Source organism: Cryptomeria japonica, chromosome 5, assembly GCF_030272615.1.
Source record: "Cryptomeria japonica chromosome 5, Sugi_1.0, whole genome shotgun sequence".
Classification (NCBI taxonomy): Eukaryota; Viridiplantae; Streptophyta; class Pinopsida; order Cupressales; family Cupressaceae; genus Cryptomeria; species Cryptomeria japonica.
This window is the reverse complement of record NC_081409.1, coordinates 422693633-422720895: the sequence shown is the minus strand read 5'-3', so window position 1 is coordinate 422720895 and position 27263 is coordinate 422693633. Positions and strand designations below refer to the sequence as shown.

At 37.3% G+C, this 27263-nt stretch overlaps 1 protein-coding gene across 10 annotated transcripts in view; it reads right to left on the bottom strand.

Annotated features, from left to right (window-relative positions):
- Positions 1-27263, bottom strand: part of LOC131028162 (CSC1-like protein At3g21620) — a 280393-nt gene that overhangs the window by 235149 nt on the left and 17981 nt on the right. For all 10 annotated transcript variants that reach the window (XM_057958389.2, XM_057958391.2, XM_057958385.2 and 7 more), the window contains exon 4: positions 15443-15578. In XM_057958389.2, coding sequence (XP_057814372.2) covers positions 15443-15578 — 136 coding nt within the window. The remainder of the gene's footprint in view (positions 1-15442; positions 15579-27263) is intronic.

Here is a 27263-nt window from a genome sequence, read left to right as displayed (position 1 = left end):
ATGTGTCCTTAATCATCTCTTGTGGTTTGTCTTGCAGATGAAAGAAGACCAGGCCAGATCAAGGACAACCTCCACAAGACCAGACCAAGACAAGGACAACCTTCTCCAGCTCGGCATCAACAAGGACGACCTTCTCCAGCCCAGCATCAACAAGGACGACCTCTTCTAGTCCAACATTTGAAGGAAAGACAAGGTGGCATCCCAGTCATCACTCCTCCAGTCAGGTTGGTCCACCTCAGCGTGTCCAGATTCAATGTACCTGACTCATGGGAGATGGCACAAACTTCGATGTACCTACCCCGGTTCTCCATTGGTCGAATATTCCATAGAAGACATGTGTCCAAATAATGCAATTATTTCATTGGCCAAAATTGAGTTTATTGTAACAAACCCTAATTAGGGTTTCATTGTAAAATCTTGGCCATTGATCTCAAATTGATCTAAGCCATTGAATTGTATTGTGGGCACTATATAAGCCCTGGCTCCTCATTTGTAAAGGCGAATAGTTAGTCAGGAGTTAGAAGGTGAATAGTTAGAAATAATGAATAAGTCAGTTAATAGTATAGCAATTAGAGTAGAATAGAAAGAGAAGGCAAAGATTGTTGCCAAGATGTTGTAAAAGGCTTGTAAACTTCATTATTGAAGAAATGGTGAAATCTATGGGTCGATTCAACAATTTCTATGGTCTTTATACTTCTCAGTTTTGATTTCATGTTATTAGATGAGTGGAAGAAATGTGTTTGATTGATGGTGAAATTTGTATATCCATACTACTAGCAGTTTGTTGATTGCAGACTTGCCTTGTGTAGTCAACTGGAATCATTCAGCTTGAGCTTAACTTCAATTGTCGCTTCTTCATTGACATGCATCAGCCTGATGGTGTCTACGCCTACTGCAATGATCTGAACATCACAAAGCTTTCCTCCAAAGATTGCACTAATCTTGTGGAGATGGTCCTGGGATGTCAAAACAAGACTTACTTAGAATTTCGTCAAAGATCAATCATTGCTCCTACATTCTTAGTGTCAGAATTAGATCCTTTCCTCGCCCTCATCCTTTTCCTTTTTTTTCAAAAAATCTAGACTAGTGAAATCCTGTGTTCCAGCAATGTTCAAAGCAAATCAGACGTTTAGTCATCAAGTGTAAGTCCCCTTGTGATTCCAGCAAAATCACATCATACCACAAAGAGCTTATCCACGAGTAGACAACCTACATACAAGAACCTTGGAGTTGCCTCGACTGATCCTTCGGCGAGATCTTCAGCAGTCAGGAAACTTTGCTCAAGAGAGGATAAGGTACCTTTAGGTATTTTATTCTGTGTTTGGTCGTGTACAAAATACACATCAACACCTCCCGAGTAGGGAAATCCTTATCGTTCCATTTGATCAAAAGCCCTAGCCTGTAGTACAAGTTCCACATCGGGTTGAGCATCGTTGAAGAAATTTCAGCGGAACATTTGACTTTAGGTTGTGTAACCGTTTCCTTATTCGCTTTGTTGGATGGGAAAACCCTAGTCTTTCCCAGAGGAACACAATTGGGACCTGAAACCGGAGGAAACCCCAGGTTCCAGACTCTGTTTGGCCGAGATTTTATGTTTTTATTGCCTGATTTGCCATTAGCGGCTTTTCTAACAGAGGCTGAGGATTTATGATAAATTTTCTAGTAAGGGGGAACACATTTATCCACCCAAATTCCATTTTCAAACACCCATTGGGGGCGATGATTGCTAATCTGATTCGGTTTAGGGATAGGCACAGAAAGAAACTCCTTTGCCGATTTTTGTTTTGAATCTGGACCATTCTGTATGTTTCTAGGGTAGATTGCATGTCGCCCTCGTGGGAGAGTACCTCGAGGATTGGTGTAAGTTTGCAGAGACTGCTTTTTTTGCCAATTCTTTCATTTCTTGCTGATCACAGTCTGCCATTCCCCATGGGTATCGCTGCTCGAGGGTGCAGATTTAGGGAGATAATATTGAGTGATTCGCATAATTTCTTCGCATTCACTTTTCAAAATTTAAAAACGTTATATCAGATTTGATTCTTGAAAACATAAGTATTACAAATTCACATCATCATGCAAAGCCATATACAATAGCTGGCTACTAACTGATAACTAATATGAATTTATGATGATTGTTTTTTTAAATCATCATCATAAATTGCATATCGTGGAAAGTAAAAAAATTGGGCAGTAGAGGATATGGTCCTCACACTTTGTTGTGACTCCTTGCTTGGCTCTACCCTATTACTAGATGGCAATGACTCCTCTACCATATCAATTCACAAATTTAGAAAATTGAATCAATTCAGTGTTGGTATGTGAAGTCAATTTTATTTGTTCCAGCATTGATAAAGAAACTAACAATCAGCTACACACCATTAGGCACACTTTTAAATAATGTGCTCGAATGATGCATGCTTATCCTTAGTAAAAAATTTAAAATTGAATTGTAAACAAAAATAGAAAAAAGAAAATCAAATAGCCTAAGAATCGCCTGAAAATCTTCCCAATTCCTTGAAGAAATCTTGCTTGCTATTGTGTCTGTTGTGTAAGGGCGAATGAAGGTTTTCTAAAGAAAAATTTGCATTTTTTCCAAGTAAAAATCACATCATTTTCAAGTCAAATTAATGTTTACCCTACATCAAAATTCTATCATCACCCAACACTAATTTTATCACATCGAATCACCAAGTTTCAACAAGTATTCGTGGAAAAAAATGGAAAACAACCCTGGCAAGTTTAAACTATGAGCACTCACAAGCCAAAAAACCTTGCAAGAACTTGGCAAGTCTATGAACTATGGTTAAGACCAAAGGAAATTCCTTCAGCTTCATGAGAAAAGGTATATTGATCTAAGATTGGAGTGGTTTAGATGATAGTAAGCATACTTCACGATTACTTGGTGAATTGCCAAGTATTCACGTAAAAAAGTTCACTAGAATTTTATTTAAAGTTAACTTGCATATTTTGATGTTGATTTTTTAACTATTTTCCATGAGTATTTGCCAAATACTCAGTAAGTCCAAATCCTTGACTCAAGAACATGTTAAAAAATGGACTTAATGCTCTAAAAAATCTATGTTTTTGGCTTTATAAGAGTTATCTTTTTCCTTTTAAAAAATTATGAAAATGTGTACATCATGAAGGTCTATATTATTTTGAAAATATTCATTTAGGCTTGCCAATGAGGGCTCTCTCTTCACCCCATTTGTAGCATTGCCCCCAAACCCCCCACAAGTGTTGTCGGTCGCCTTGTTGGGAGTACTACCCCTCAACCTTATTGGGGATATTGCCTCTAGGCCCCCACCAAACTCATTTGGTAAATTTTATAGCTGTATTTTGTATTAAAAAAAAAAATTCAAAAATTTATTTTTTGTTTAAGTTGCCAAGTTTGTAAGATCCCCTATCAGAATGTTTTAACCAAAGCAGCAATTTTCACAAATTCTACTTGATAGGCATTTTGACATACAATCATCGTGCAATGAACATTCATGAACATTTAAACGAATAGAGTGCCAACCTTTCATATAATTTAGAAACTTATATATTTATTTAATTGATACCAGTATCTTGACATGCTCCATACTTACAGCAAATATATGCAATAATATGCTATTACAAATTTATGATATTTAGAAATATGAACTAGTATTAAAATTTCTAAGATACATATTGAAGCTTAATGCTAACCTCTATTAATGCCATTTAGAAGCTAATGAACTGCCCAATATAATTCATAAATTAATCAAAAATCATTATTTGATGTACTGTGATCCCTTAGGAAGACTTGTTCGGTTCTCTTGATGAAGTACAACAGCCTAAGAAATGTACGATAGCATTAAATAAATTTAAACTCTGCGTAGAATGCTGTGATTCTTCCCATATAAGCTACTGTAGGGTTATTGAAGACTAAATAAGCAGTGATGTATCTTTGACCAGACTTATTGCCACCTTTGCATACCACATTGACATTCACAAAGGTACAACAGCCTAAAATGAGTTGTGTCTAGCTTGGTGCGACCTTGAAAAGGCCACGTAGGTTCATGAAAAAGGCTCCCAAGCTTATAATTGTGTCAACATATGTAATGGAATAACTCCTTTCGGACTATTAATTTGGTATGGCTGGGATAAATCACAACCAAATAAAAATATATAATATATTATATTTATGTCATCACAACACACAAGCACGATAAATTGATTCCTTCACTAGCATACACTGCATTGTTAATCCCAGAATTTTTCACTCTTCGCAAATACCAAAATGAAAAATTTATTGTTTTCTTGCAAATCCAAATAAATTTGTACCTCGATATCTGTATCTGGCAACAGTAAACAAGTCTCTGCAAATATGTAACAATCTACACACCTACGAACCTTGTATAAATTCACCAAGGATTGATTAAGTGGGTTTTCATCAACAAATACAATATCTGCCTAAGGGTTTTTGTCCTTTGCCGGACAGTTGTAATAGCCACCACTAATTTTTTTGTGTTTTGCGATACAAAGAGAAGGAATTGCAGAAGTGTTTGTATTTCATGTTTCATTCATCATGATGTTGCATACAATGAAAATAAAATTACATAGAAAGTGTTTAAACATGTACTTTCTTTCAAATCAACTTGGAAAACCAATTCAAATCAAAATGCGACAACAGTAATCAGAAATCAGACATATCGAAAAAAATTGCAGGCCTGGTATTCATGCCAAGAAGTGTATTTTTTCAGTTCTTCATGAAATCAGCAACCTCTCCAAAACTCCTTCAAATATCATGGAAACAACTTGTAGTCATATGAAGATTTTAAACTCAGAAATACCACTTTCAAGAGCAGTTTGAATCTCTAGCATGCAGATTACAATATTCACCAAAACCCACATGCTATGCAAGAATAGGCATCCTATACATAGGGGCGATTTTGCCTTATTAAATCAGTGCTCCCTCAATGATGCAAATAACCTATCACAACAACTCACCCAGATCAAGGAAGATGTTTGAAACAATACCCATAAGCCAAAAAGTCTTCCTTCGTGAAATATGATCAAAACTATGATATCCATTGATTCTGAAATAGCACATCAACACTCAAAACAAGCTCCAAAATTCTACCAAACTTGAACAGCACTTTGAAAAGGCTCACCACTCACCAAAATCACAATACACACATCAAAATACATCATATATTTGATATTTTCAAACCCTCACACCAAACCCAACCAAAATCACTATCAAACCAAAACCAAGACCACCAACCAGCTAGGGTGGATGTTTCACCACTGAAACCAGCAAGCAAGAAGAGGGATTTCGTCCTCAACCAGAAAAAGAACTCTCTGATCTCATTCCAGCAACATAACGTTAGTTGTCAAATTAAGCATGCCAAATGAGAGCTCAAAACATGAATATATATAGTGAAAATGAAATTAGGGCAACCATCCTTCAATTTGAAATCTTTTCCCTCCAAAACCAAAAATTGAAAGCAACTTAAAAACCTTATATAATTTTGAACCTTTTTGAGCTCTCAAATAAAACATTTAAAATTCACTCTATATTTTATTATTCCTCAACATCCCCCTATGGAAGTATAATATAAGCTCAATAAAATAATCCATTTTAGATGTCAAATGGTCCCTCTTTTAAAAACAACTTCATGTTACTAGGCCAAGGGAGGATATTTTTAAAAAGCACTTCATAAAGACTGGGTGAATAAAATCAAATAAATCTCTTATGAAAGCATTATAACTCACCAAGTCCAACTAAAACCCATTCAACTGAACTGAGAGGGGAATTGAGACAATGACCAAGTGCTAAAAATAACACTTACTAAAAAAAAGCCTTTGGCTAAAAATAGCAAGTATTGCCCAAACCTTGAAACTACCAATAATAGTGTTTACTATAAATAGAAATTGCTAAAATAGTAAGTCATCCAAGACTCCCAACTAACCAATCGGTGTCCAAACTAACACTTACTAAATATAGTAAGTCTCAAACAAGTTGTCTAAAATCACTCCAAAAAGTGTCGTTAATCTCCATTAATCCATCTGAACACATTGGTGACATCAAAATACCCCTCTAATTTGTTAGAGCATATTTAGCTATTAATTTCTTTTTTACAACTTATTATGCTTTTTTTCTTAAGTTCACTTTGGAGTGCTTGCTTGCTATAGTCGTGCACTTAGTTTAGCTTTATGCATCTAGTTTAGCTAGAGTTGAGCTTTATTTAGCTCCTCATGCTTGCACTTTAGTTCTCCTAAATTTAGCTTTGTGCTTTATTTATAAGCACCTCATTGTACAATTGTAATTCATCCGGTAATTTTGTATTCTTTTCTTTTGAGTAATATACCATTCATTTGTTCAGCTCTTGTTTGTGGAAGGTGTACTTGTTTGCCATTTGATCTTGCAGGCTTGTGCTGCAAAATCCAACATGGTATCAAAGCTTTGAAACTTCAACATGGTGTAAAAGCTTTGAAACTTCAACATGGTATCCGAGCATGGATTCAGCAAGCCCCTTCTCAAGTTTTGAGGGTTTCTTTACTCAAAAGCGTTGCATGGCCCCAGATTTGTTTTTTTGTGGATTTGGTTGTGAGAAATTTTCTCACCAGCTTTGGAGTAAAACAAGCATCACCATCACGTTTGGAGCATCTAAAAACCCTATGATCGACTGTCGTTTTGTCAAAATCCAAGCAATTGAAATTTGGGATCAAATTGGTTGAGGGCACATTTTTCGAGGCAAGTTCCGGAGGTAGCTGAAAAATTTGCTCAGTTTGGGATGAAACGGACGTCACTATCGTGCTCAAGAGGCTCAAGAACCCTAAAATCGCCTACAATTTGTCAAAATCGGAGATCAAGGAATTCTTTGCAAAAAAAATTTAGAAAGTTTCCGTTTTCGGCAGTTTTCATTTTCCAAAAGTTTCTATTTTTGGCAAGTTTCAATTTGTGTTCCTTTGAAGTGGCTGCAACAAGTAACTATTTTTTGCTTGGTAGAGTGAACAGTGAGCTAAACATACCTCAAGGTCAAGCTCGTATACTTCTTTTTCCCTTTCTATGAATGCAATAAAAGTCTCTTCTACAAACTTGATGCCATGATTTCCATCTAAAAGAAAATACAGGTAATCTGACTTCATTAGTTCTAAGGCACCTTTCATAGTTCACAGATTTGATGAAATGGCTCCTAGCATTAAACCCTTTTGTCTCTCTTCTAGTTGAGCCTCTAGAGGAGGTCTTTAATGAACTTGCGTGTGCTATCAAAATCGAGTTAAGGTTTGAAGAAATTTTTCCTAGTGACCACCAATTGATTCTTCAATACTTGTAATTTTCTAGGCCTTCAATCAAAATCAGTAGCACACAACAAAATTTCTTATTTTCCTTCATTAGCATAATTTTCAAATCAACTACCTCTCTAACATTACCTTTTCTAAATTCTTGGATTGAGGTTAGGATAACTCTCTATTATATCAATGGGTCATCGAAACATCCATACCTTCCTACGACTTATCATTAGTTGTTGATTGAGCAAACTCGCAATCACCATATCCTTCAATCTCAGCACTGTCATGAAGACTCGTGCACTCCTCTTCAGTTGCAGATGCACTTGAAAAATTAACTTCATCCCCAATATTGGAAAGGTTCATCGTTTCACCAGCCTTTGACTCATTATCTTCATGGCAACTCACATACTCATTTCCTCCTTGTTCTGTCTTCTCTTTTTTGGCCTCTCTTTTTGTAACTTTCAACTCTTCCTCTAAAAACTTCACTTCTTTATCCTTGCATATGTGGCTAGGCTCTGAGGTTCCTTTACCTTAGAGACAGTTTTTTTTCTTCTATGTTCATTCTCACTGTCCTTATCCTTGCAATGAAAAAATTATTTTCTTGTTGTGCAACATGAAATTCTCCTACCTTTCCAATTGATAAGTGAGGTTTCAGCATCTCTGGATGCTCTAATAGTGTTGATAGATTCTTTTGATATTCTTGAAAGACTTGCAAAAATTCCATTCATGAGTTCTTTATCTGTCTTCATCTTTCACACTAATAACTAATCAACAATCTGCTGCAACTATTATGGAGCCACAAAAGTATAAATACAATTGTTTAAACTAACCTTTAGCACATGTGCAAATGATCATTGATTCACAATTGCTAAAACCTTCATACACTATCATGCAACTAACAAAAAATATGCAACACCCCTGCGAAGCTAGTATGAAACAAGCTCTAAAATCACTATAAGGTCCCCTACCGGAATATTTTAACCAAATTAGCAATTTTAACAAATGTTACTCAGTAAGCATTTTGACAAACAATTGTCATGCAATGAACATTCATGGACATTCAAACAAACAAATTGCCAACTTTTCATATAGTTTAGAAACTTCTTATATACTTATTATTTTGATACCAATATCTTGACATGTCCATACTAGTAGGATATATATGCAATAATATGTTGATACAAATTTATGATATTCATATTTATGATATTCAAAAATATGAACTAATGCTAATTTATAGGAAACATATTGAAGCTTAATGCTGACCTCTGTAAATGCCATGTGTTAGCTACTAAACTGCCTATTATAATTAATAAATTAATCAGAAATAATTATTTGATGTATTGTGATCCCTTAGGAAGACTTGTATGGATCTCTTGAAGTACAACATAAGAAATGTATGACAACATTAAATAAATACAAACTCCCCTTAGAATGTTGTGATTCATCCCAAATAGGTCTGGCAAGGTTATTGAAGACTAAATAAGGCAGGGATGTATCTTTGTGTAATGTCCCCATTTTTGCTCATACCTAAGCATCAGTAATTTTCAAAGGTTAGCCTATTATCAGTGGTCCCCATAAGCTAATGTGGTGATTAGGGGGCACTTTGAGGGTAATTCAGGGTTCTTCAACTGACACTTCGATGTCTTTCCCAGTGTTCTCCAGCTCAGTTCGTCAGTTGGTTCATGTACTGCCTTCTACGAATCATTCAGAGCTATTCGATAAACACTATTTTTAGTAAGTCACTTGGATGTTTTGGTCCCATACTTACCATTTATAGTAAGTCATCTGGACAGTTGGAGGGTACCACCACTATTACTGGGTAGTTGGTGGAACTAATTAAATGTTCCGATATTGGCATTCATTAGAGTTAACGATTATTGAGCCTTTATAGGGGTGCCAACTACATTAAATGATTAATTGAGATGAAATGAAATTATAAAAGTGCCATAGAGATCGTGTCCAATGAAGATCCTAAGGGTCTTGAACCAAACGTTACCGAAGATCTAAAGAGAAGAATAAAGAAGAGACTTCTGGAGGTACCTTATCCATGCTTTCAAAAGCCCCAAAGTACCACCCTTTCAAAGTTCATGGAATTTTACATGGGCACAAAATTACATAGTTGATTATAATAGGCCCCCTCCTGATTTTTTTTTCGAAATAATTTGCAAACAGAGAATATATCATAACCATAAAAAAAGATAATTTGCTGATACAAAACATTAGTTTTGAATCTTCCAAATTTTAAACAACTATTGTTACAATATCATAACATCATGAAATGTTAATACCAATCTACTAACAGACCTAACACTGAAATACAGTCAACATGAAGCAATAATAATCAATTTACAGAGTTGTAGCAGCATGCTCAGTCTATAGGTGAACAACAGCCCATTATTATCTTCATTCCTTAGCAATGGCAAGGCTCTAAATTGTAGCAATTGAGTCAAAATGTCCCTATAAACATGCAAAATCACACCTTAAGCGCTCAGATCAAAAAATGACACATTTTCCAACATGAAAGGGACCTCTCCAAGGTCTGAAAACAGCCCAGAATTTCTGCACAGGGAAAGAGGCACTATCCCAACAAGCGCAAGAAGCTTGAAATCCTCAAAACTCAATCAAATTTGGTCTAATCAACTTCAATCAAGACTATAACAGCTATCGCACCCAGTCAACCACGATGAGATGCCAAATAATGCCTCCAAACACCCAGATTTGTCACATGTGGGACTCTCAGTAATGGTGGCCTGAACAAATTCAGCAATTTCCTCTATAAAATCATTTCCAACTAATAACCCATGTATTAAGTGTCCAGTCTAATCACCTTGCACCCAAAAGTCCTTTGGAAAAGTATCCAAAATCAATTTACAGACCCTTCTAATTGGGCATCCAAAAAGGGGGGTCGACTAGCTATCAATGGGTGTACAGCCAGCACCGTAAAAACTTTTGTAATTTGCTCCAAATACTCTGCAACTCATAAATTTGTCTTGTTCACAAGATTTCACAAATTTAACATTCGATTTGTGCCTATAAAGTTATAAACCCTTTGAAATAATTTTGTAAAGAATTCCATTGAAGCACCAGCATGGTTCCTAGGTGAAACTATCAACAAATCAACCTGGGAGGATCTTTCACCACCGAGGAGGATAATCTTCTCAAAGGTTTTCATCTTCAAAAAGTCTTGGAGAAAGAACCCCACAACATACCAACAATATTCAAATCCAAGCATATTAAAATAAGCTTCAAAAATGCCCTTTTATTTTCCTCCTGTGAAAGTCACGTTTAATTTTTAATATTTTGCCTCCAAAACCCAATGCCCACCTTTTGGAGAAAAATGAACTTTATAAAAATTAAATGCTTATTTCTCCAAGTGTCCAAGTAATAAATATAAAGTCATTTTAATAATTTAATAAATATTTAATTGTGCCTTTATAATAAACTATTATAACTTAGGCATTTAATTATTTTTTTCCATTTGACCCACGAAAACATCATCAAAGCATTGAATCCCGAAATTGACTGTGTCGAACTAAAACCTACAACAAATAATTATAACTGATGTCATTATAGTGACTTTGCAAAAATAGAAATAGGCTCCATAAAAAGTGGATGGACCAGATGTCCAAAAATGCTTCTAAAACTGCCACTCAAAGCATGCTGACAATAGAGCTCAATGCCATTATTAAAAATTGGAAATATGTTGAGCAAATACCCCTCCAATAACTGTTGAGCTCCCTAAACACTTACTTAGTCTACAGGAACCCGCTAAATATGCTAACTATCAACAAAGTTGACTAGGCACAAGAAAGGAACATTACAGTCCTCCCTCCCTAGAATTTCTTGTCCCCAAGCAATTGCAATTCATGGTAGCATAAGATGTGCTCACTCTTCCAAGTATCATCCTCCACTAGCAATTTTTTCCACTTCACTAGATATTCTCTAATAGTTCTTCATAGAGTATATTCTCTAGTATCAATAATAGCCTCTGGAAATATTATAAGCTTCCCTTCCTCGTCCAATGGTGGCAACTCAGAAGAGGGAACAACATTTGATTGAGTCTTTGGTCTGAGTTTGGGAATTATGGTGTTTTCACTGGCCGCCATTGCTGTCCCAAGCTTGGCACAAGTCACCAAGAGCTTGTCAAAGGTTTGAGAATTCGAAAATTCATTCAAGGAGGGCATTTGAACAGTTTTAGCTGGTCAACTCAACATATGCAGTTGGACATGGGCCTTGAAGGAAAGATTATCCATCTTTTGCTGGGCGAAAAAGGGTACTATTGTTGGCGTAAGGATATAGCAACCTGGTTGGGTGGCTACCATTTAGAATGTTAGGTATTACATCAATGCATAGCTGGGTGATATCAGTTCTAAGTGCTGGGTGAACTCTTGCAACCCCACATGGGATTAAAATAGTATGATATAGTCATCAATTTATGGTGATAATGTTGGTGCGGACTTGAAGCTGTGTAATCTTTCTATAAGGTCAGATAATCAATTTGTTATATCTGTTTTTTTGTAAGAGCAATTTGTTTAAGGAAATCCATCGATATTTCTGCCTATGCATATTGAATGGTTTCAACTTTCAATGTATTCATTGTATCATAAATGAATATGTGCTATCCAATGCATTTTATCCTCTTTCATTGTGATTAAATCAAATTCAAACAGAAATACAAAATATTTCTTTATGTATGCAAAATGTTTGACAAAATGCCAAACAGTGATAGTGGAAAAGAGTGAAAGTTTGGTGAAAATTTGGTAGGGATCTTTATAAGACCACATTTCCAATGATTTTTTCCACATTACTCTCTTTAATAATGTGATCATCCAAATCCAATCGTTGTACATTCACCTCTGATTAGTCTCCTTATTCTTCAACTATTCAAACACTTGTTTTGAAGGACAGTCCACCATTTGGAAATGATATGTATTTTCTTAATCTGAACATGCAAGAAATAACTATTGTTTTAGGCGACTGAAACCACTTTACCACAGTTTTTTCACCTTTATCCCTTGTTCTCCTTTTCCTCTCAGTGTAAATGCCTTGAAACCTTTGGAGTCCACAGCTAATCATATTCAGTCTTCTCAGGGTGAAAATTCTGCTGTTATTAGACTTTTATTACTAAACTCAGCTGATGATGACAAGGATAATCTGCAAGAATGTGTATGAGCAGCCTCAAATACTGTTTGCCAACTGCTGTCACTAAACACTTGAAACTCAGCTGGAAAACACTCTAAGAGTCCTCTTTTCTTAAAAAAAATTAATTGTTGCTGTAATATTCCGTTTTGAGATGAAAAATTTGCCATGACAATGTCAAAAAGTGATGCAGGAGCATCTAGGGGTGTAAGAGCAATCTTGCATCACCAAAAAAACTTTAATTTAATTTTTATGCAAATGTTAGGAATAAATGTTTTAGAGAATAAATTATGTAATAAGGGCCTAATATTTAAAAATATTTTGGCCATAGTCTAAAGTTTCAAATTGCAGGGGAGATGGACACATGTCGGAAGCATCTTCAAGGCACATCCAGGGAATGTTCTATTTTGGCATCCAATATGGGAGTGGAAAGAAGCTTTCCTTCCATAATCAGTCATGTTCAGACTTCCCATTTAATACATTTCAAATTTGGACACCCAAGCACACTTGGGAAAACATGCCTTCTTTGGCTAGAAAGTCCTGAAAGTTGCTATTTTGACTAGTTAAGGAGGAGGTGGCCATGTGCAGTTGAGGGAGAGCAATTTAGGCAATTTTCTAAATTCATTTGTAGTCTCCATACCTTGGTGTGGGAATTTGTGAGTTAAAACCACCTATGGTTTTGGTAACTTTTATGGTGAACCTTTCTTTCCGAGTTTTGAAAGAGGAGGTGGCAGTTTTGCAAAGGAACATTTTGCAGGCGGGAGGATTAAAGAGCATGTTTATGTTCAGAAATCATATTTGAAGACTGGATGTCATGGTAGTTCTTGCTTGTAGGTTGCTGATTTTTATCATTTGTTGCTGATTTTTGTTCTGAAGCCAATAAGGCTGAAATCTATTGTAACTTCCAAAACAGCTTTGTAATTCCATTTCTCAGGAAAAATAATTGAAATTAAGAATTATGTCTTGCATGTTTCCTGTAATTTGATTGTTGATTTTGTGAGTTTCTTTGTGTTAAAGGAGCACCCTAGATCAAAAAAGGAATCAAGGAGTTGTAATCTTTTTTTCACTGCTGCAATCACTGTCAACTGTTAGAAAACCATCAAAAACAACCTCAAAACTCAATATCAACCTGCTGTGACTGTTGTGAATGATCACAAAGACTAAAAACTTTTGTTTTTAAACCTTGGACAGTAATTATAAGTGATGATCTTTGGAAGCTTGTGAAGGAACCTTGAAGAGCTTGGTCTTGTTCAATAATGTTGAAACCCTAGTTTAATAATTGCAAACAACAAAATTTTTGCCAAGAAGACTGTTGCAAAATTATCACAAAACTGCCATGACAACGACCTTCATGAAATCAACAAAAACAAGAGTATTGTGGGTGGAGAATTGTTGTTTGGAGTTTGGACACAGCGGGAAACCTCAAAGAAAACTGCTGCAAATGTGCTCTAAACTGCTTCAATGGTGTTCCTCATTAAATCCTTGTTTCAACAATGGGAAATTAAGATAAGGCAAGCACTTTTATAAATATAGAAGTTTTTTTCTAATTTTGAACTTTCTCTTTCCCTCTTCTCTCTCCAAGGCACACTTTTAGACCTCCAAGAGAAACTTTGTCTTGTATATTCACAATAATTTGCATTCTACAACTCTAGGGCATACTTTTATTTCTTAAATGGCCTTTTTGATGATAAAAAAAAGTACATTATACAACTTGGCCGTGTCCTTGGAAAGTATACTGCACTTTGTTATTTTTTTCAATATTGACTTTTGAGACACAAGTCATGGGATGAACTCCTGGGCACTTGAATAATGCTTTTCATCTATTTCCACTTTGAGTTTCATCAATTATCCCTCCAAGTGACTGTTTGGATACTCAAATGACACTATTCATGATTTTTGACATTGACTTTTGTCACATGACAAGGCATGCACCAAAGGGGTCCGTTGCACCTTTTTCAACTTGCAAACATGAGATAAAGTCCAAGAAGTTTTGATGCGTTTTTGTTCTATTTTAACATTAACTTGAGTGATTTTGTCTCCCCTAGCATGACTATGGATGTTCCAATACACATTTTCTTCTAATTTGATGTTGAGTTCTCACCCTTGAATGAAAAAACACCTTTTTATGTCACTTGAAGAATTTTATGTTCTAAATTGTCATTAACACTGCATTTTTCCCACATAACTGACTTTTTCACTTAGAGTTCACCAAAATGTGATATTATTTTTCTAAAGGACTATCATTGACACTTATACACCATTTTTTATATTTTTGTCCTGCATGTATGACATTCTTTTTCTTTGGCATGCACAAGCACCCATTTTCAACTATTTTTGTCCCCTTAAAATTCCTTTGTTGACCTTTCATTGTTCAAGTTTCCATATTCACCTTGCCTGCTGTGCTGGATAACTCCTTTTGAGGCCTTGCAAATGTGCTGACTAAAAACAATGATGACATAGCATGCAACATTTTGTGTGAGTAGAACATGTAGAAACTCGGAAGCACTCAAATTTCAAACCAACAACAAAAGTGCATCGACTGTGACAACACAATCTCTACTTACACATTTATCAAGAGTTACCATATTTGCATATATATGAGCGTTTCCCTCTAATTGACTTAATTTGTCAATGCATCTACATTTAACCTAGAATTTAATCAATTAATATATATTCAACATAAAAATTATCACAAGTTTGTTTGTTTCCACATAGCCATAAGAAAATGCAATAGGATGTCAAACCATTAATAAAATTGGAAATAAGCCACTTACTAAAAAATTGCAATTTTTAGATACATGCTCTCACTCTAACTATGCACTAAAGTTATAGATAAAAGTATTAACCAAATTATTTGTTAATCTTGAAATTGATAGGGCTACTCAAATAGATTCTAAAAATCTTGCAATTACAACACTCTCAGAAGTAAACAAATAACCAGCCTTTTGTTTTTTTAATAGAACTATCCCATTAAATCAAACAACTAACATGACTATCCCACAAAATCAAATAGCTGCCTAATATAAGGAAAACTTACCGTGAATTGGTCAGGACGACGATGTTGTGCTTCTAAGAAACAAATTCTCATAGACTCTACCATCTCATACTCCTTATAAAGAACAAAGCATGTCCATATCGTAAATACACATGACATAAGTACATGGGCCCAGAACCTATAGGAAACAAAAAGTAAATTCTTGAGAATCAAAATGATGCTTAGTTTCAAAATAGTTAAAAGGGGTCAACTACATTATTAATGGGTTACTTGAGATTACATTCATTATATTTTACTATATTTCTACTATTATAATTTAATTTGAGATTAAAAGCATGTTTTATCATATTTTTACCATAATGTATAGCTTGAATCAACTACATTATTATTAGGTTAGTTGAGACTATACTCGTTATATTTTACTATATTTCTACTATTGTAATTTTATTTGAGATTAGAAGCATGTTTTCTTATATTTCTACCATAATGCATAACTTGAACTACAAATAAAATCTTTTAATGATTTCTTGGACATATATCAACTCCAATATCTTGTGTACAAATAATTTGTAGTATATTTCTATTAAATATTTTCTTTTATTTTTTTATTTTTTTAATGGAAATAACAAAAATTTCAGATATTTATTTTATCATTAAGCATTTCTCTATACATATTATATATAAATTGATTTTTTCCAATGAAACAAGATAAATAATACCTAATGTACTGCAATAAAAAAAAAATTGACATAGTTTATTATTTTTCTCAATGTCTCAAATAGAGATTATTATTTTTTCATAATAGGCCCATGTTGATTATAAAATTTAAAATACATATATAATATTAAAAAATATAATATATATTATATTTCAAGAAAATTGAATTTGAGGGATACACATGAGTAAATTATATCTTTAGATGATTTCATTTGGCCTCCAAAAAATTGAGGTGAACTGATATTAACTGTTTGATAGTCTCGAAGGAGATTGCATTAAGGCCTCTGCAAAAGGGGGATTTGATCCAATCCTGGAGGGTTCAATCTAAGTGGTTGATATCTGTAGTGTCCCCCTCTTGACTAACTTAGAAAGTTGGGAGAATTACTCCAGCTTCTCACACTTACTCTATCAGACACTTATTATTAGACTAAATAATGAGGTTTACTAAAGATATCAACTTCTATCTCAGGTTCAACCACAACATATGTATGCAAGATGATACAGATATCAATGTGCTTATTAGCAATGTTTGATATATGAAATATGCTGATAGTATAATGATGTGATGTCTGATATAAACAGTATAAATATCCAATCAATAAGTATTGCTTGCAGCACTGTATTTGTTGTATCTGATGCTGCAACATACTGATGCAAATGTGCACTGTCACAATGGTCAATATGTGGTTGTGACTGGTTCTGAATTATATGCTTGCAACTGTAGATATTGATGCTGTTCTGACTCCTTTCTATCCAATCCATCAAGGTGTTTTCTCTCGTTCCTAATCCCCCCGTTAGAATGATTTTGGATGCCTCTTTGTATCTCTCAATGGAATATGATAGGTTGCACTCCCAAAGGATACCACACATATCCCTTCATAATCGCCTCTTTCCTTTAGGCAAATCGCACCCCTTAGTAATCAATTGGTTAGTTATAATTACTTCTCTATCAATTAATGATAGTTCTTTCTTCTTTAATTACGAATATGGTGATTGATGTTATCATCATCTGAAACACTCCTTTCCATAATCTATTCATTATTAACCAATGATACATAATAGTTTATGTATCCACTGCTGTTATCCCCTCGTGATGACTAGTTCTTGGGTTAAGCTAATCCGATAATCATTGTTATACTTCTCTGAGTCACTGATTCTTGATCGATACTTGTCAATGTTATTCTGATCTCTATGGATCCTTGGTTATGTTGTCTTCATGTATACTTGATGTCTTCAAAGGCAAATGCTTTTCCTCCTTAATTGATAAGGATCGATCTTAAAGCTGCGATCAGTATTGGTTTGTGGATTGCCCATATGGGGACATCACAGTCTCCCCCTCTTGAATTTGCTTCTCATCAAGCAATTTCACAATCTTGTAATGAAGATCATAACCTTGTAAAATAGATGTTTCCTGCCTGATGAGTGCAAGAGGCCCTTCATCTAGATTGATTTTTTTGTAACGTTCCTTTTAGGAGGGTTACATATGGCCATATAAATATATCTTTAGTAATGCAGTCTTGGTTTTGAATCAAACAATATCTTGTAAGTAGATCCTACACAATAAAAGAACATATACAAAGACACATAGATGCATATTTATCTTAGGGTTAGACAAGGATATAGTAATCAAATGTCAAGCTAATATTAATTAAATACTATGTTCAAACTTCTACTTCTTCAATCTGCTCGTATTGTTCCTTCCTCCTTCCCTTCTTTCTTGGAAGAACCTGCACATAGATTAGTAGTACCAAACATGCAATCATATAAATCAAAGCAATGATAAAAGTTAGAAAAATTACTACTCAATTTCTGTTGCATATATTGCTACTTGGAGGGACTGGCTTCCTTGAGCCATTTTGCCCAACTTGAGAGAGACTGGCTTCCTTGAGCCAGCAGTGGATCCTGCAGCCGTTATAGACTATTATTGTAAAGAACAAGATCCAACAAAGTAATACCTTCATGATCGTGATCCAGTTCGTGCATGAGATCCAAAACCTATAGGTCCATAGCCCTCAGCATTCCTTCCATATAGAGATTGATAGCACATTCACTCCCGACCCGCCGTCGACAATGGTGTCAGTCAGAATAGTGCCAAGTATTCCCATTTCTACCACCGCGGGGTGCCGCCCACTGTATAGTGTCAGGACCAATGGATCGGTTGGTGTTCCGCCAGGAACATCCGTGTTCCGGGTCATCAGACTATGTGGGGTTACTTGCACCGTACGTAGGAGTGTCGTACGTAATTGCGGCATCGTTTCCAAGAGGTCCTTTATCTTCACAGGTACTTCAATCTGCAGCATTTGATTAAGGATATTTTCCTCAGCCTCAAAGCAGGAAGTACTTGCCGCTTCCTGAGTGTTTCCTTGTGCCAACATTTCCTTCGCCACTGTAGCCTTTGCCTCCAACGCCCGCTGCTTCTCCGTGCAAGGGCCTGGGTATGTGGCCTTCTTTGCCTGAGACCGCGTGATTGCCAATACCCGTTCCTCCGTCCTGTCAATGTTGAGCAGGTTCACTCCAGACTTTGGGCAAGTTACATCATCATGGTCTCCAGGCCTACACCATTTGCATAGTTTTTGTGGAGTTTCTTCTGAGGTGCATTCCCTGGCAAAGTGGCCCCATTGATTGCAAGCTCGGCACTGGATCATTGGTCATCCCTTCGCATCATACTGGATCCGACTCTTATTATTATTGGTCTTCCCTCCTCGTCGATTGTTCTGGTATCCGCCAGATGATGCATTATTGTTGGTGGGTTGCGAAGTTCCGACGGCCGGCTACTCTTGCGTGAAGAGAAGTTGTTGGCTCCTGGTTTTCATGTTGTGGGGACATTCCTTTGTCAAATGTCCGGCAATCTAACAAATGTCGTAGAAAGCCTTCTTGGGGCAAGACCCTTTGGTGTGTCTGTCACTCCTACACTCTGTACACCACACGTCGTTTTCTTCAGTCTTACTTGTACTCTGCTTCATGGCTTTGAATTCCTTCAGCATTCGCTCCATATCCTTTTAAAGCGCGTGCACCTTCTTACTCGATTCGCCATCGCTGATGCTTTCCCTGACAGAGTCTTCGTCATCGTCGGATGAGGATTTATTACTTTTCTTCTTCTTCAACGACATTTTGTGTTCGCTCTCCAAGTCCATCGCCCTATTATAGGCGTCGTCATATGACGTTGGGGGTACAATTTTCATCTTCTTCCGTAAGGAGGATTTCAACCCTTCCATGAACAATCATTTCTTCAGTCCATATGCTGGTTGGCTTTCCATTTTACCCAGCAATTCTTTCAGCCTCCGGCTGTATGCCCGTACTGTCTCCCTGGTACCTTGTTTGGTACTGTATATCTCAGCTACGATTTCGTTGTCATCACGGAGCAACCGAAACTCCTCCTTCAATTCCTTTTGTAGATTGGCCCATGTGACCACTCTTTGCTTGTCGATATCGGAGTACCAATCTATGGCAACTCCACGTAACGTGGTTGGGAACTACTGTACCCAGTCATCCTGGTTGGTAACACTGTTCGCTGACCATATGGTTTTGCAAGTGCGGCAATGACGAATGGGATCTTCCTTCCCGTCGCCATTGAATTTTGGCAGCTTCTGTTTACTTGCCATTGGTGGGGGTCGTGTCCCCGGAGATGGCTGTTGTGCACCCGCGCCACTTCCTCCCCCGCTTCCTCCTTGAGTAGCTGGGGGTACGGTGTTTTGAACCTGTGTGTTTGGTGTGTTGGGTCCCAAAAGGGGGTCCTGTGTGCCATGCGTATGTGCCTCCTCCGCACGTACAGTCGTACGGTTGCCCTCCCCTCCGTTCTCACCCGCATCCTCCCTTCAGTGGTCCTCCGTGCACGGCGTAAGGGATAAGTTCCTGAACTGGTCCCTGGTCTCTTCGACCAGATTCCTTCGTAGCCTAGTTTCCTCCAAAAACTCTTCGTGGCTTCACGCCCTACGGTGTTCTAGCGACGTGTAGAACTGATCTACGGCTTCTGCACCCTCCGTGACACCTCCTTGGTTCCCTTCAAGCAACCCTTCGGCAGGTCGTCCTTCGGCAAGTTGCCTCAACCTCCGTCTACGTTCTACTTGTTGTTCCAAAATCAAGGCCCTCTGCGCGGCCTCCCACTCCTCACTTTTTGCTTTCTTATTTCTATCTTTGTTTAATAGGTTGGGCATTAATTCCCGTGCATTTCCATAAATAACAACACATAAAAATAGAACACTCCTTTATTAATTCATCTTATCAGATACAACTTGTGTCAATCTTATGACACCTTTATTCAATATAGAATGTTCTTTTATCCCTCTCGAATTCAGAGTTCAATTTCCTCTTGGCCTCGTGCCATCTCGCTCGCCTTCCCAGCAACGACTGTTTTCTTCGTACTGTTGGAGGACTTGTTGGTGTCGCTCCTCGTGACCAATCTCCTCCAAGCGAGTTCGTTGGGCCAGTGATGCCTGTGCGAGCAACCAAGGGAGGTGGTTCATCAACTGATTCACTGCGGAGCTAACTTCCAGTGCACTCCACACGGCACTTGTTGGAACTTCAGCCTCCATGGCCTCTCTTCGAACGTAGGTCTCGATGGCTACCTGGAGCAGGATTGAAAATTCCCTCGTTGCAGTGTCTTCTCCGTCGTAGAGCTCTATTTGCGCGTCATCGGCCTCTGGGTTAATCTCACCAATGGGTAGGCCCATCGTGTTCGTACGCCATCCGCTCTTTCCTTTCCCAAGTATGTCTAAACAACAGTGCCAAATGTTTGCCCTCTCGGGTGACTAGCTTAAAACATACAGATAAAACACGTAATGCAAAATAATAATGCCATAGATATCAGATAAAATATAAGAGATGTTATTCCATTCATAATCGTGTCTTACAAGTTACCTTCTAAGGTATATAAAGGTACCGAGGGGGTACGAGGGCCAACCGTCGCACCCGTAACTACCATCCCTCGGTTACCGAACTAACAAAGACAATTACAACTTAATTAACTAGTTTTATTTGTGGACAATATTGCCGTCAACAGCATCTGAGCAAGCGCCTACTATTCTAAAGGGCATCCCTCCTAGCCATCTTCGTCCAACTTGGGAGGGACTGGCTTCCTTGAGCCATTTTTGTCCAACTTGGGAGGGACTAGCTTTCTTTGAACCATTGCCCAACTTGAGAGGGACTGGCTTCCTTGAGCCATTCTGTCCACTTGAGGGAGGCTCGCTTCTTTGAGCCAATTTACCCTATCTTGAGAGGAATTGCCTTCTTTGGGCCATAATTTTCCTACATTTCTTTATGCTTGGAAGGAATGGAGACTTCCCTTGAGCCATTTCTACACCAAGCCTAAGAGACTTACTTGCTCTACTTGGAGGCTCAAGTTAGCCTTTGTGCCATTCTCATCCTCTTCTTGGGAGGGAGGGAGAGCCTATCGGAGCCATTTCTAACCAAGCCTAAGAGAGGTTGTTCTCTACAACCTTCTTACTCCACTTGGCGGCCCTTATTTTCTCTCCACATTTACTCTCCACATCCTTACTCCCCTACTTATTCTTTGGAAGAAATGGGGTCTTGTTGACATGTTTTTTATAACAACATCTAACACAGAATAAAGTTGCTCAACGGTGACTTTACTCTCTCTTGATCAAAATTCAATCGTATGCTAAGATTGCAATAAGTTCAAACGATTGACTCCAAGGTTTCGGTTATGCAATGGATGTGACTCAATAGGCTTGATGTGATATGTCGGTAATCCAAGGGAACTTACTCACACTTGAAGAAGATTTAAAAAAATTTGTAACTTTTGAGGAATTCGATCACGAATGATTTATCAATGAGAAGCTCTTTTTAGGATTTTTGGATTGAAAATGCTGAAAGTAAAAGGGAAAGGTTCAGGGGAAGCTATTCTAAAACTAAGAACATAGGAGACAATGATTGCTTGAGTGAAATCAACCGCACTTTGCTTTGCCAACTTTGTTTAACTACACAAAGGCGGTGCAATCTTCAAAGGTTGTGCAAAATATTTTCGTAACACCAATGAAAACCATCAAAGAACAATGTCCACCTAATGATCAAAGTTAGGTTTCCACATAAAAGGCTCAGACTAACCTTGCAAAGTTAATAACAATCAGCTATTAACAAAAGGTATTAGCAAGGTTTTCACTACAAACAATATCATAAATCCCGTTCATCTAAGTGCTTAAAACAAATCTACTCTAAGTGAGGAAAGCAAGATCATGCAAGCTACAAAACAAGACAAGTATACGCCTTCAAAAGAACAATGTATTAAATTTACTGCTTTCATAGCTCTTTGCAACAACCTTAGACAATATCTCCTCCCTTAATAAATGAGGGGATCACCCCTTTATAAAGGCCTCAAGCCATGATTACATGCAAAACCCTAATTAGGGTTTTCCCTAAAAGATTCCCCACACATGATTGAACAAGGTGGGAATACTCATTAAATGCCCATTAAACCCACTAACAATAAATTCCTGCATGCCCAAAATGGCATCCACTTCGTGCATTAAATGCACCATTTACCATCAAATCTTCCCAATACATCATAAATGCAATAAATATTCCTCCATGCAAAATCGCCTATGATGCCATAAATGCACCATCATCTCTCAAACGCAATGGCTACATGCAAAAAGATGCACCACTACTTCTGCATGCGTTGACCCAGCCGCCACTTGGTCAATATTCCAGCCGTGCATGTGCCATTATGTCAAAATATTCCCGTCCAAAAATGGATGATCGTTATCTCGCTCATTAATGGCATATGCAACGAACCTAGCGACGACGGCTTCCAGTTCTCCTACGGAGATACTTGGCACGCTTTCCATCTTGAAATCCATCAAGGCAATTTCTTCCTCACACTTGAAGAAAAGCTTCGCCCAATCCGCCACTAACTCCTGCATCTTTTGCATTATGCCAAAGAACAAAGAAACATTTTCCAAGTGTTCTATGGAAAATGAATCCACAAAAAAATTCATGCAATCTATCCCTAAGGAAGTTCATCGTCAACTCTTCTTCAGTCACCCCTCTGGAAAATAGTGCCTCTACTGCCTTAAGGATTTCTCCTTGTGCTTTCTTGATTGGGTCTCTCAAGGAAGCAGACTCCCTGCTGAATCTTTCAAAATATTCTTTTCTAGCTTAGACGGCGTAAAACCACCACGGGAAATCATAAACATCATTCTCCTGAACTACTTTCCCATCAATCAACATCTTCCTGGGGTTGTGAAGGATTTTTCCTTCCCAAGGGAAATTCCTCCATGGCAGTGAATTAGCATACAAGGATAAGGAGGGAAGAAAAATCCCCTCAGGAAAGCAAATCAAAAATCATCCTCAGGCATGGGAATTCGCCCAAAATTGAAGAAATTTCGAGGCAGAGACAAAATTGGTCAAGTTAGAGAATTTTCTCTCTTGAGCTCCAGAATTCAAATTTGAAAAAATTCCTTAAAATAGGAAATGTTGAAAATTGTTGGGAAATCTTCCTTGGAACAAGATGAACTCAAAAAGAACAAAAAAAATATTCTTCCTAGATAAAATAGGAAATGTTGAAAATTGATGGGGTTGTGAAGGATTTTTCCTTCAAAACTAAAAGACCAAGACGACCTAAAAAGTAGGGGGTCCCCATTTGGAATGCGGTGATGTGTGATTAGGTCACAATAGGTCTTTATTGAGCCATTCCTACACTAAGCATCTACTTGGCGGCCCTCACTATCTTGACCACCATTCTCACTTCCCTCTTTTGGTTGATTGGAACCAAATTGCTTAACTCCTTAAGGTGATGTTCTTAAGGATCTATATGTTCTAGGATGGACCCTTTCACAAGTCATTCATCCTGATTATTCTATATCTATGTGCATTATTAAATCTCTTTAGGCAATTTCATGAATGATATCTACCTTCTTACGTTGATGCTACATTAATTACAATAATGTCAACCTGTGTAGAGTAGTATTCATTCGCGTTCAAGCTAATTTTGTTTTTCCTTGAATGTTTTAATATCTTCTTCTTTTTCTTCTATTTAATGTATTTGACCCTGTTGACGTGTTTTTTATGACAGCGTCTAACACAGAATAAAGTTGCCTAACGGTCACTTCACTCTCTCTTGATCAAAGTACGATTGCATGCAAAGATTGCAAGAAGTTCAAACAATCGACTCCAAGGTTCCTTCAATGCGTGGACGTGACTCAGTTGGCTGATGTGATTGTTGGTAATCCAAGGGGCCTTACGTGTGCATCGTTCTTTCACTTCTTTGCTGTGGCTGGAACTCCATCATTGGATATGGCAATTTTGCGATGTTGCTGCTTCGAACGGACTAGAATGAACTGAAAGAAAAGGGAAAGGGTTCAGAAGGATCTAAATCTACTCCTAAGGGTAGTGATAACAATGAATAGTGCTCTGGTGGACAAATTTCAAATAAACCAAGCTCTGCTTCGCCAAGTTCAACTACAACTCCGCAAGAACCGGTGCAATCTTCTGAGGATATTGAAGGATTTTCAAATCGAGAAAGTGCATTTGAATACCCAAAACGGCGCAATCCAAACGACTGTCCACAACCAAACTTAGCACAAGTTTAGTGGCTCAGGCTAACTTTACACTGCAACTTACAATCAGCAAGATACAAAAAGTATGAACCATGGAAATTCATCAAACACCATTACATTCTCCATTGAAATCAACGCACTTTACTACTTCTAATCTAAGTGAGGAAGGTGAAACCATGCAAGTTTTGAAAAAATAACTCAAGTGGACACTATCAAAGAACAATGTTTCACTATTATTTTCTCAAAAACTTATCACAACAATTTCATACAAAGCTCCCTCCTTTACAAATGAGGGGGGTCACCCCTTATATAGGCCTCAAGCCCTGGCTACATGCAAAACCCTAATTAGCGTTTGCCCAAAAGATTCTCCACACATGATGCAACAAGGTGGGAATCTCCAATTAATAACCCATCATGCCCATATACAATTAATTCAAAAGTACCCAAAATAGCATCCATTACGCATTAAATGCACCACCTCCTTCGAATTCGCCCAACATGCATTGAATATTAATCCATGCAAAAATCACCCCATTATGTCATAAATGATCCATCATTTCCACATGCGGCGGCTGCATGCAAAAGGAATCTGCCATAAATTCAACATGCAATGACCGGGTCGCCATTTGGTCAAATATTCCGGTAATGAATGCGCCACTCTACTACCACGTGTTCAATAGATCCTCGCCATGCAACTGGACCCCGCCGTCGTATATCCGCTCCTGCGCATTTGGAATTGTTGGAGAGGGAAAATTCGATTCAGGAAGAATTTTCTTGAAGTCTCCTCAACTTTCCTTGCTTGAAGAAGGTTTTTCATCAATTCTGCACATTTCCTATTTTTTAGGAAAATTTCCAAATTAGAGTTCCAAAGTCCAAAAGAGAGAAAATTCTCCTACGAATCCAAATCTGTAAAACTTTTGAAATTTGGATGTGATTTGATGCTCGAGAATGGATTTTTCAAATTTTTCCCTGGAGGGGAAATTTCTTGTTCAGTTCATCCTTGATTCCTTCCTTGCCTTAGAAATTTTATGTTCAATTCATCCTTGGGTGTATTTCTTCCTTGCTTGGAATTTTGTCCCGAAGGAAGGAATTTCCAATACTTAGCCAAATTTTCGTCTTTCCTGGAATTCTGTCCTGAAGGAAGGAATTTCCAACACTTAGCCAAATTTTCACATTTCTAAGAATTTCGTCATGAAGGAAGGAATTTCCAACACTTAGCCAAATTTTCACCTTTTTCAGGAACTCTATCATGAAAGAAGGAATTTCCAACACTTAGTCAGTTTTTCACCTTTCCTAGAATTATGTCCTAAAGGAAGGAATTTCAATTACTTTGTGAATTGTCCATGTCTCCTTTTCAACATTCCTATTTTTAGGGATCCTCCTAAAATTTAGGAGTCAATTCATTGGATGGAGAATTCTGCCACGATTCCGAATCTATAAAATTTAGGAGTCAGTTCATGAGAGGAGGTAGCCTTATATAGTTTTCAGAAAATAAATGAACGGCCGAGATCAAACAGTGATCAAGAGCCCAAATTGAAAGTTATAAACCCTAATTATGGTTTCACAAACTCTATCAGTTTGAATGAATGAGAACATGACAAGTGGCACAGTTGCCATTCTCACTAAAGTATGCGCCTAGTTTCATTTTCGGACAAGTCAAGTTCATTGAATCTGGGCATGTTGACTTGGAGCAATCTGATTGGTCGGAAGATGACGAGGTGCCACCGCAACGTGAGTTACTCCTAATCTTGTTGAGGTGGTGCAGGAGCAGGTACGGGAGCTGGATCAACTCCTTGGGGCAGCAATGGATGTTGCTCTCTTCCTTGAATTTGACAATGTCTGGAATCTATTATCACTTGGCTTGCACAATCTGAATTTCAATCTTTAGGACTCAAACCGTTCAAAACTTGACAGAACCGAGCAGAACTGAAGCAGAAGGCCACCGGGCACTAACAAAAACCCTAGAAAGCAGGAAAAAGGCAGGGTCCCCATTTGCAATGAGGCGATGTGTGAAAAAGGTCACAACAGTACCTATTCCAGCAAGAAATGGACTCCACTCATCCAGCAGTGAGAGCTCAGAATTACAATCAGCATCAAAGTTGCGCCCAACTTGGAGTGAAAAGCCATCTAGTCATTCGTTTAAATCACCCTCAAATATCATGCCTTGAAAATCAAAATTAATCATCCAGCAAGCAAAGAGAAATAGCGGCCACATAAAGAATTTAATCGCCCAATACTTGAGTGGTATGGTAGCTATATAGAACCTGCGAATTCCTTAGATTGGCAGTGGTTGATGCTAAAGGCCTTTAAAAAGGTTGTGTTAGAACCATAGAAATGGGACTTGGACTTGGGAAGGGTGATTCAACTCGAGACTCGAGACTTGGCAAAAAAACTCGACGCAGACTAGGCAATGTGAAAAACCCAAGAAATTTATTTTCTTAAGGATTAAAAAATTGTTTTATGCACCCTATTATTAAATAAACCTTAAAGACACAATAACATCATCAAATAGAAGCTAATTTAATCACAACCACAAGTATACATCGATCACATAAGTATAAATACAAAATTTAGTTGAAGGAAATAGAAAACTTAGATATATAAATATTGTCAAATGTATACAAAACTCATGG